The sequence below is a fragment of the Brachyhypopomus gauderio genome, unplaced genomic scaffold, assembly GCF_052324685.1.
Source record: "Brachyhypopomus gauderio isolate BG-103 unplaced genomic scaffold, BGAUD_0.2 sc45, whole genome shotgun sequence".
Taxonomy (NCBI): Eukaryota; Metazoa; Chordata; class Actinopteri; order Gymnotiformes; family Hypopomidae; genus Brachyhypopomus; species Brachyhypopomus gauderio.
Window position 1 is genome coordinate 2317501 of NW_027506871.1, and position 12500 is coordinate 2330000.

Consider the following 12500-nt stretch of genomic DNA (forward strand, 5'->3'; position numbering starts at 1 on the left):
CACACACACACACACACTGGGAACATGTTCGGGAACAAAGGTAAGGATGTAAAAATCTAGTGAACAATTGAAGCATGGAAATTAGTGATCCTCTAGTGAACCATTTGCACGCTGAGATTAGGATTATAAACACTTAGGAACACTGAGATTAGGATTATAAACACAATTATAAATAGGATTAGGATTATTATCCATTGTTTGTCCTGTTTGGAATTTTGGTTTCACATGTATTCAGTGTTCATTCTCTCTACCTTTCCCTCTCTGTCTCTGTCTGTCTCTACCTTTTCTCCACCGGTCTCTCTCTAAGTGGGAGGAGATGAGTGGATTGGATGAAGAGGGGAACAGCGTGAGAACATTTCAGATCTGTCCGTCCGACAGCTCCACAAGTCACTGGCTACGGACCCGTCTGATTCCCCGGCGTGGAGCTTCTCAGGTGTACGTGGAGATCCGCTTCACCATGATGGAGTGTGGATCCCTGCCCTCCAGCCTGAGAGCCTGCAAAGAGACCTTCAACCTCTACTACTACCAGAGTGACGAGGACAGTGCTACACCTACACACCCCGCCTGGATGGAGAACCCATACATTAAGGTTTAAACAAACTCACACACACACACACACACACACATACACACACACACACACACACACACACACACACACACGTAAAGACACACTCACTCTCAGACTTACACACACAAGCACACACACACACACACACACACGTAAACACACACTCACTCTCAGACTTTCACTCACACACACACACACACACGCAAACACACACTCATTCTCAGACTTACACACACACACACACACACACACACACACACGCAAACACATACTCTCAGACTTTCACTCACACACACGCAAACACACACTCACTCTCAGACTTTCACTCACACACACACACACACACACACACGCAAACACACTCATTCTCAGACTTACACACACACACACACACAAACACATACAGTTGTGATCAAATTTATTCAACCCCCACTGAAATAAAGTGTTTTGGCCAGTTTGACATTGATTTTGATCATTTCAGTCATCTTATTTACAATTATATCAAAGAGGCACTTATAAATTAGACAAACATAACATAATATTTATGATGGAATAACCACAAATGTCTTTACTGTGCTCACATCATTATCAGTTTTATTCAACCCCCTAGTGACATTATTTTTTAGTACTTAGTACAACATCCTTTTCCAGTTATGACAGCTTTCAAGCGTGAAGCATAGCTTGACACAAGTGTCTTGCAGCGACCTATGGGTATCTTAGCCCATTCTTCATGGGCAAAAGCCTCCAGTTCAGTCACATTCTTAGGCTTGCGCACTGCAACTGCCTTCTTTAGGTCCCACCAGAGGTTCTCAATTGGATTTAAGTCTGGTGATTGCGATGGCCACTCTAGAATGTTCCAGCCTTTCATGTTCAACCATGCTCTAGTGGACTTGGATGTGTGCTTCGGATCATTGTCCTGTTGGAAGGTCCAACGTCTCCCAAGCCGCAGGTTTGTGACTGACTCCATCACATTTTCCTCCAAGATCTCCTGGTACTGAAGGGAATTCATGGTACCCTGCACACGTTGAAGCTTTCCTGTACCATTAGAAGCAAAACAGCCCCAAAGCATAATTGACCCCCCGCCATGCTTCACAGTAGGCAAGGTGTTCTTTTGTTCATAAGCCTGGTTCTTCCTTCTCCAAACATAGCGCTGGTCCATTGTCCCAAACAGTTCTAATTTAGTTTCATCTGACCACAGTACACTGTTCCAAAACCTTTGTGGCTTGTCCACATGACTTTTGGCATACTGCAGTCGACTTTTCTTGTTCTTTGGAGTCAGCAAGGGGGTGCGTCTGGGCGTTCTGGCATGGAGGTCTTCGTTATGCAGTGCGCGCCTTATTGTCTGAGCTGAAACTTCAGTGCCCACATCTGACAGGTCTTTTTTCAGTTCCTTAGCAGTCACGCGGGGATTTTTCTCCACATTACGCTTCAGGTAGCGCACAGCAGTCGCGGTCAGGATCTTCTTTCTGCCACGACCAGGTAACGTTTCCACTGTGCCCTTTAACTTGAACTTGCGAATGATACTTCCGATAGTGTCTCTTGGAATATTTAACAACTTCGCAATCTTTTTATATCCATTGCCATTCTTGTGAAGAGCAATAACCTCTTCTCTTGTCTTCTGGGACCATTCTCTTGCCTTCACCATGCTTGGAAACACACCAGTAGATGTCTAGAAGGAGCTGAGTATCACAGTCCTTTTAAATCTGCCTAATTGGTGCTTATCATGCTTGATTGCTGCTCGTTGACATCCACAGATGTTTTCAATACCTGATGGAAAACACTGGAATGAACCTCTGTTCTTAGGAGTGGTAGTCGTAAAGGGGTTGAATAATTGTGTCAATGAAGAAATCACAAAAAGGCCATTTAATACTTTATGACAAAAAAAAATGATGCTATCTTAGTTGCATTTAGTTCTTTAACAAGTCCTTGTAAGATTTCATTATGAACACAATTACAAATGTGCACTGAATTCCATAAAACCCTTCGCAGCATTGGGGGTTGAATAAATTTGATCACAACTGTACTCACTCTCAGACTTACACACACACACACACTCATTCTCAGACTTTCACTCACACACACACACACACACGCAAACACACACACACACACACACACACACACACACACATACATACACACACACACACACACACACACACACACACACACACACACACACACACACTGATATCCTCTGTCGCTGTTGCAGGTGGACACAGTAGCAGCAGACTTCCTGCTGAGGCGTGATGGTGAGCGGAGGTCTAATCTGAAGACGCTACGTGTGCGCCCCCTCACCAGGACCGGGTTCTACCTGGCGGTCCAGGCCCAGGGCGCCTGCATGGCCATCCTGTCCGTCAGGGTCTACTTCAAGAAGTGCCCCGCCCTCACACGCTCCTTCTCCACCTTCCTGGAGACCATCCCCCACTCTCTGGTGGAGCAAGCCGAGGGCACCTGTGTGGCTAACTCCGCCCCTGCCGGACTGAATCCCCGCCCACCCACAATGCTGTGTGGGGAAGATGGGCAGTGGGTGGGGCCTCCATCCACTTCCTGTGTGTGTAACCCTGGATACGAGCCTGTGGATACGGACCGTTGTCGACGTGAGTGTCTGCACGTGTGTGTCTGCACGAGTTGGTGTGATTGGTGGAGAACTGGTGTAACCATAGCGACTCCATGTGATATGTAATGGTTAAATCAATTGTAGCAGACTGCAGAATGTTTTGACATCAGTAACTCTGCTGTTTACTCTGCTGTGGGTGGAGTTACTCTGCGGTGGGTGGAGTTACTCTGCTGTGGGTGGTGTTACTCTGCTGTGGGTGGACTTACTCTGCTATGGGTGGTGTTACTCTGCTGTGACTGGAGTTACTCTGCTGTGGGTGGAGTTACTGAGTTACTCTGTTGTGGGTGGAGTTACTCTGCTGTGGGTGGAGTTACTCTGTTGTGGGTGAAGTTAATCTCCTGTGGTTGGTGTTACTCTGCTGTGAGTGGAGTTACTCTGCTGTGGGTGGAGTTACTCTGTTGTGGGTGGAGTTAATCTCCTGTGGTTGGTGTTACTCTGCTGTGGGTGGAGTTAATCTCCTGTGGTTGGTGTTACTCTGCTGTGGGTGGTGTTACTCTGCTGTGGGTGGAGTAACTCTGCTGTGGGTGGTGTTACTCTGCTGTGGGTGATGTTACTCTGCTGTGGGTGGAGTTACTCTGCTGTGGGTGGTGTTACTCTGCTGTGGGTAGAGTTAATCTGCTGTGAGTGGTGTTACTCTGCTGTGAGTGGAGTTACTCTGCTGTGGGTGGTGTTACTCTGCTGTGGGTGGAGTTACTCTGCTTTGTGTGAGGTTTCTCTGCTGTGGGTGATGTTACTCTGCTGTGGTCTGGGTTACTCTGCTGTGGGTTGAGTTACTCTGCTGTGGTCTGGGTTTCTCTGCTCTGGGTGATGTTACTCTGCTGTGGGTGGAGTTACTCTGTTAAAGTGGGACTCTTATGCATGCATGTGCACACAAGCAGACACATATGTGCGAACACACACACACACACACACACACACACACACACACACACACACACACACATGAATGAGTGACGAATGTATTCATAGTCACTGCCTGTGCCAGTGTTCTGTGTTCAGGGACTGTTCTGAATTTAATTCTGTTAAATGTATAGATATGCTTTGTGTACGTGTGAGTGTGTATGTGTGTGCGTGTGTGTGTGTGTGTTGAGGGAGGGGGTTATCCTCAGTAATTCAGAACATGTCCATTCTCTAAGTCGTGTATGGTGTGATTGTCCATCAGATCTGACCCATACACAAACACTCACACATGTTCGCACACACACATGCACACGCACGCTCACACACATATGCACACAGACTGACCTGGGCGCTGCTCTGTGAATGTTTTTGATTAAAACACAGTTCAGGGTCATGGTCAAAGTCAGCGCTGCACTCTCTCATAGATTTAAACACACACACACACACACACACACACACACACACATATGCATACATACACCACACACTCATACACAAACATATATACACACACATATATACACACACATGTACACACAAATCTCAGAAGATTCAGAAGTTGCTTTATCAGAACATGCATAGATAGAAAAAAAAGTTAAACATTAAAGAGACAGACTAGTTTATACTCCACACTATACACTCTGTGTGGTTTATACTCCACACTATACATTCTGTGTGGTTTATACTCCACACTATACACTCTGTGTGGTTTATACTCCACACTATACATTCTGTGTGGTTTATACTCCACACTATACACTCTGTGTGGTTTATATTCCACACTATACATTCTGTGTGGTTTATACTCCACACTATACACTCTGTGTGGTTTATACTCCACACTATACACTCTGTGTGGTTTATACTCCACACTATACATTCTGTGTGGTTTATACTCCACACTATACATTCTGTGTGGTTTATACTCCACACTATACACTCTGTGTGGTTTATACTCCACACTATACACTCTGTGTGGTTTATACTCCACACTATACATTCTGTGTGGTTTATACTCCATCCTCAGTGTCTCAGTGTGTTTGTGTAAGTATTTTTTTACATGTCTCTGAGTATCTTTAGTGTGTGTATCTCTAAGTGTGTCTGTGTATCTCTAAGTGTGTCTGTGTATCTCTGAGTGTGTCTGAGTATCTCTGAGTGTGTCTGAGTATCTCTGAGTGTGTCTGAGTATCTCTGAGTGTCTGTATGCAGAAGCAGGGTCAGATTACCCATAATTCAAAGCCACACCCTGATAGAAGGGTTCTGGATTCCTCTGTAGACTCACCATTTGGCCTGAAGAAAACAGTATGGCTACAAACACACACATACACTCTTTCACACACACACACACACACACACACACACACACTCACACACACTCTTTTTCCCTCTCCCTCACTCTCATTCACACACACTCACAAAAGCAGCTGGTTTGCGTTGTAATGGAATGAGACAGAACAGAACAGAAAGTATTTATCTGGTACGTTTTTGAGGAATAGTTTGCTTGGATGAATTGATCGGAAGTTTACAGCCATTCCAGACACTAGACCTTACCATGATGTCAGAGCCAACATAATAACACAGGAGACGTAAACATACATATCTGTGATAATACATCAAATATGATTGGTCAGGATTGAGAGAAGATATGATTTAAGGTAGCCAGATGTTCGAGAGAGAGGGAGAGGGAGAGATTATGAGAGGGAGAAGGAGGGAGAGAGGGGAATAATAATAGACCGCTAGAGAGAGAGACAGAGAGAGACAGATAAGAGAAAGAAAATTAAGAATGAGAAGAGTTTTGTTCCACTCCCTGAACATAAACACACACACACACACACACACACACACACACACACACACACACACACACACACACACACACACACACACACACACACATTATCAGGAACAGGTGTCTGCATGTGTTGTGCTAATTGCTGATGTCTTTTGTGGATCTTTGTTGGCACTCACATTATCCTTTGTGTGTGTGTGTGTGTGTGTGTGTGTGTGTGTGTGTGTGTGTGTGTGTGTGTGTGTGTGTGTGTGTGTGCATGTGTTTGCTTGTGTGTGCATGCTTGAGAAAGTGAGAGAGAAAATCTCCTTTATAGGAGTACAATGGATAGGTCCTTCAATGCCTTGAGAGTAGATTGTGTTTAACTTCCCCACACACACATAGACACACACACACACATGCGCATGCGCGCACACACACACACACACACACACACACACACACACACACACACACACACACACACACACCACACACACACATACACAAACAGAGAGAGAGAGATACTAGTTAGTTAATAGTGGAAGTTAATTTTTTAACAATCTGGACTCTGCTCAAAAGATCAGATGTCAATAAAATGGATCCCACTGCAACGTTGCACTAGTAATCCCAACCTAAACCTTGCTTTTGAACATCACAGTTTAAGGTGTGTGTGATTTCAGTGGTCTTGTGTTTATAGATCTGTTTGTCTACATGTGTGTGTTTGTGTGTATGTGCGCACGTGTATTTGTCCAATATATTTTATGTCTTTATTGGACACATCCATCAAGCATTCACGGAAATCCTCCCAGCTGCTGATCAGACTTGTGCAGCGTTCAGGAGGAATTTTGGACCATTCTTCCTTAGAGAACTCCTGTAAGTCATTAGTTTAAGGGTTTACTTACTTTACAGAACTCCTGTAAGTCATTAGTTTAAGGGTTTACTTACTTTACAGAACTCCTGTAAGTCATTAGTATAAGGGTTTACTTACTTTACAGAACTCCTGTAAGTCATTAAGGGTATATGGGTTACTGTTACTTACTGTTTCCATCAGCACTGTGAATGTTTGATGGATGTATCCCAGGTGTGTGTGTGTGTGTGTGTGTGTGTGTGTGTGTGTGTGTACACATGTGTATGTGTGTGTGTATGTGTGCGTGTGTGTGTATGTGTGTGTGTGTGTGTGTGTGTGTGTGTGTGTGTGTGTGTGTGTGTGCATGTGTTTGCTTGTGTGTGCATGCTTGAGAAAGTGAGAGAGAAAATCTCCTTTATAGGAGTACAATGGATAGGTCCTTCAATGCCTTGAGAGTAGATTGTGTTTAACTTCCCCACACACACATACACACACACACACACATGCGCATGCGCGCACACACACACACACACACACACACACACACACACACACACACACACACACACACACACACACACACACCACACACACACATACACAAACAGAGAGAGAGAGATACTAGTTACTTAATAGTGGAAGTTAATTTTTTAACAATCTGGACTCTGCTCAAAAGATCAGATGTCAATAAAATGGAACCCACTGCAACGTTGCACTAGTAATCCCAACCTAAACCTTGCTTTTGAACATCACAGTTTAAGGTGTGTGTGATTTCAGTGGTCTTGTGTTTATAGATCTGTTTGTCTACATGTGTGTGTTTGTGTGTATGTGCGCACGTGTATTTGTCCAATATATTTTATGTCTTTATTGGACACATCCATCAAGCATTCACGGAAATCCTCCCAGCTGCTGATCAGACTTGTGCAGCGTTCAGGAGGAATTTTGGACCATTCTTCCTTAGAGAACTCCTGTAAGTCATTAGTTTAAGGGTTTACTTACTTTACAGAACTCCTGTAAGTCATTAGTTTAAGGGTTTACTTACTTTACAGAACTCCTGTAAGTCATTAGTATAAGGGTTTACTTACTTTACAGAACTCCTGTAAGTCATTAAGGGTATATGGGTTACTGTTACTTACTGTTTCCATCAGCACTGTGAATGTTTGATGGATGTATCCCAGGTGTGTGTGTGTGTGTGTGTGTGTGTGTGTGTGTGTGTACACATGTGTATGTGTGTGTGTATGTGTGTGTGTATGTGTGCGTGTGTGTGTATGTGTGTGTGTGTGTGTGTGTGTGTGTGTGTGTGTATGTGTGTGTGTACACATGTGTTTGTGTGTGTGTGTGTGTGTGTGTGTGTGTGTGTGTACATGTGTATGCGTGTATGTGTGTGTGTGTCTGTGTGTGTATGTGTGTGTGCGTACACAAGTGCGCGCGCGCGTGTGTGTGTGTGTGTGTGTGTGTGTGTGCGCGCGGGCTGCATTCCTGCAGAACAATGGTCTGGTTTCCTGTCGTTCAGTCCCCCGTGTCTCTCCTCTCTCATCATGTCCCACTAAGAGAGGAAGAGTTTGTTGAATGATCGATCTGAGGTTCACAGTCATCCAGACACCCAGCCATCTGTTTGATGTCAGAGACTAATATAATAACAAACAAGACTTTGATATTACAGATATGTATTATCCCTTGTCCCGTGTGGTCCTGTCGTCTTGTCCTGCTCTCACATCACTCTCACCCTGCTCTCGTCTCACCCTGCTCTCGTCTCACCATGCTCTCGTCTCACCCTGCTCTCTTCTCACCCTGCTCTCGTCTCACCATGCTCTCGTCTCACCCTGCTCTCGTCTCACCCTGCTCTCTCATCTTGCTCTCGTCTCACCATGCTCTCGTCTCACCATGCTCTCGTCTCACCCTGCTCTCGTCTCACCCTGCTCTCGTCTCACCCTGCTCACGTCTCACCCTGCTCTCATCTCACCCTGCTCTCGTCTCACCATGCTCTCGTCTCACCCTGCTCTCGTCTCACCCTGCTCTCTTCTCACCCTGCTCTCGTCTCACCATGCTCTCGTCTCACCCTGCTCTCATCTCACCATGCTCTCGTCTCACCCTGCTCTCGTCTCACCCTGCTCTCGTCTCACCATGCTCTCGTCTCACCCTGCTCTCGTCTCACCATGCTCTCGTCTCACCATGCTCTCGTCTCACCATGCTCTCGTCTCACCCTGCTCTCGTCTCACCCTGCTCTCGTCTCACCCTGCTCTCATCTCACCCTGCTCTCATCTCACCCTGCTCTCGTCTCACCCTGCTCTCGTCTCACCCTGCTCTCATCTCTCATACGGCTCCGTGCTGTCTGCTGTTGAGCTTTGGCTTCCTTGCTGAACTATAAACACACACACACACACACACACACATTATAAACTGTCACGCTAATAACCTGGAGAGCACTCGCACTGTTTACATTTGGAGTTGTACATACACACACACTCTCACTCACACATACACACACACTCTCACTCACACATACACACACACACACCCAGTTGTGTTATTACTGTATTAATTGTGTGATTTTGGTGAGAACTGATAACTGTCACAACCATGCTACAAATTTTGTTTACACGGAGAGAGAGGGAGAGAGATGGAGGGGGAGAGAGAGGGAGAGATGAAGGGAGAAGGACAGACAGACACAGGGAGGGATAGAAGAAGGGATGGAGGGATAGAGGGAGAGAGATGAGCTCCATGTCCAAGCAGTGTTTGTGTTAGGATACAATGTTTATTTATTTATCTGTCTATGCCATGTGTTTCTTGGCTGTGTCTGTGTGTACTGTATTATAGACACAGTTATATATTGGAATATAGCACTAGAAAGTTTGTTGTTTACAGAGTTATTACTAATCAGAAAACTTAATAGAGAACATATTACCCCAATTTTAGCTTCTCTCCATTGGCTACCTGTGAAATTCAGAATTGAGTACAAAGTTTTATTGCTTGTTTTTAAAGCCCTGAATGGAATGGCTCTGTCTTATATTGTGGATATGCTTGTACCATACACTGCTCAAAGATCATTAAGGTCTTCTTCTCAGTCTCTCTTGACAGTCCCTCGAGTTCGGTTAAAACAAAAAGGATTGTTTGTGCTTTTTTTCGACTGCAGCACACAGAATTTGGAACAGTTTACCCCTGGAATTGAGACAATCAACATCTTTAATTTCTTTTAAATCTAAGCTTAAAACACATTTTTATTCTTTTGCTTTTGAAAACAAATAACGTTATTGTGTGATTGTGATATGTGTTCTGTAAAGCTTTTGTAAGAAGGGGGAGATCCGAGTGGGATTTTTACAATATGAGCTATGTAAAGCACTTTGGTTAACACTCTGTTTTTAAATGTGCTATATAAATAAAATGAATTTGAACTTGAACTTGAACTAATCAATAAAGAAAAGAAAAAAGGAAATAAGAGCCAAACAAATTTCTAAATATTTAATAGTCAATCATCTGTTTGATTGTCCTCACTGGTTGTTTAATAATCATGTTTGATTGTCCTCACTGTTTGTTTAATAATCATGTTTGATTGTCCTCACTGGTTGTTTAATAATCACGTTTGACTGTTTCTCAGTGTCACAGTGTGTGTATGTGTGCGTTGTAAAACATCGTGTTGTATAACTGACTGATTAAAGTTCTTATTGGTCATTCAGTTTGACTGGATGTAGCAAAAAAAGCCCTTCTCGCCAAACTGGAATTACCAGATTAACTGATTTTCAAATTACATAAGTGAGACCAAGGGTTGGAGGTTGGTCAAGCCGTGTGGTTGATAGAGATGTTGACGAGTGTTTATGTTCCTCTCTCTGTCTGTCTGCCTCCCTGTCTGTCTCCCTCTTCCTGTCTGTCTCCCTCTCTCTCTGTCTGTCTGTCTCCCTCTCTCTCTGTCTGTCTGCCTCCCTGTCTGTCTCCCTCTTCCTGTCTGTTTCCCTCTCTCTCTGTCTGTCTGTCTCCCTCTCTCTCTGTCTGTCTGTCTCCCTGTTTTCTCTCCTTGAAAAAAGTAGTTTTCAACGTGGCATGGCGTGGGCGTGGCTGGTACTGGCGTGGGCGTGGCTGGTACTGGTGTGGACTTGGCTGGTACTGGCGTGGGCGTGGCTGGTACTGGCGTGGGCGTGGCTGGTACTGGTGTGGACTTGGCTGGTACTGGCGTGGGTGTGGCTGGTACTGGCGTGGGTGTGGCTGGTACTGGTGTGAGAGTGGCTTGTACTGGTGTGGGTGTGGCTGGTACTGGTGTGGATGTGGCTTGTACTGGTGTGGGTGTGGCTGGTACTGGCGTGGGTGTGGCTTGTACTGGTGTGGGAGTGGCTTGTACTGGTGTGGGAGTGGCTTGTACTGGTGTGGGTGTGGCTGGTACTGGCGTGAGTGTGGCTGGTACTGGCGTGGGAGTGGCTGGTATTGGTGTGGGCGTGGCTGGTACTGGTGGGGGCGTGGCTGGTACTGGCGTGGTCTGTAGGATCTCCTCTGTATTGCATATCAAGCCCTGTGCAGACCCTCTGTGGTGCAGAGTTGGTGTGGGCGTGGCTGGTACTGGTGTGGGCATGTGTATAATGTATAATCTCTCCACCATTGGGCTGTGTGCTCCTGACATCTGTGCATCTTGTAGATAATTGTCTAATTTTTTCGTTTTACTGCAAGGGCCAGATTTTGCCAGGGCCTGGTTCTGAGGTTCTGACAGGGCCTGGTTCTGAGGTTCTGACAGGTCCAGGTTCTGGCATGAATTCTCCAGGTCATCTGGAACCGAACCTCCCTGTCCAGGAGTCCTGGAGATAAAGACTCCAACTGCACTGTTAACACACTCCTCTCTCTCCCTCCCTGATTCTCTCTCTCTCTCTCCCTGTATCCCTCTCTCTCTCCCTCTCTCTCTCTCTCTAGCGTGTGGAGCGGGGCAGTATAAGGTAACTCTGGGGGTGAGTGAGTGTCGTAGCTGCCCCATCAACAGTAACACACCCTCTCCAGGCGCCGTGGTCTGTTCCTGTCGCCCTGGTTACTATCGAGCCCCTGCTGACTCCCCTGACACTATGTGCACCAGTGAGTCTCACATACACACACACACACACACACACACACACACACACACACACACACACACACACACACACACACACACACACACACACACACACACACACACACATACATACACAAGCACGCAGCTGTATTTAAAGGCTTGAGGTCTGCTGAGGTGGTAAATCGTGCTTGGTGGTGTATCATTAGCGTATTGTCCTAGCTGGTTCCTAATGGAATGGAATGAGGCCCTTAACAATGTGGCTGAAATTAAATCTCAGACACTCCCCTTTAAATCTGGGTCCCTGGACACTCCCCTTTAAATATGGGTCCCTGGACACACCCCTTTAAAAGCAAGCCTTTGGATCTGATCACTGTGGCCACATCCTTTTAAGAGACCTCTCCTGACTCTTCATTCATTCCTACTACTACACCTCTCTCTCTCCTACACCCAACACCAACTACTACACCTCCTCTCTCTCCTACACCCAACACCAACTACTACACCCCTCTCTCTCCTACACCCAACACCAACTACTACACCCCTCTCTCTCTCCTACACCCAACACCAACTACTACATTCCTCTCTCTCCTACACCCAACACCAACTACTACACGCCTCTCTCTCCTACACCCAACACCAACTACTACACCCCTCTCTCTCCTACACCCAACACCAACTACTACACCCCCTCTCTCTCCTACACCCAACACCAACTACTACACCTCCTCTCTCTCCTACACTCAACACCAACTACTACACCCCTCT

At 45.7% G+C, this 12500-nt stretch overlaps 1 protein-coding gene across 2 annotated transcripts in view; it reads left to right on the forward strand.

The window, feature by feature from the left end:
* Positions 1-12500, forward strand: part of LOC143486720 (ephrin type-B receptor 4b-like) — a 39605-nt gene that overhangs the window by 14208 nt on the left and 12897 nt on the right. For both annotated transcript variants that reach the window (XR_013123639.1, XM_076986090.1), the window contains exons 3-5: positions 308-589; positions 2784-3171; positions 11600-11755. Coding sequence is in view for 1 of the 2 variants with exons in the window: in XM_076986090.1 (XP_076842205.1) it covers positions 308-589; positions 2784-3171; positions 11600-11755 (826 nt within the window). In the remaining variant the exon portion in view is untranslated. The remainder of the gene's footprint in view (positions 1-307; positions 590-2783; positions 3172-11599; positions 11756-12500) is intronic.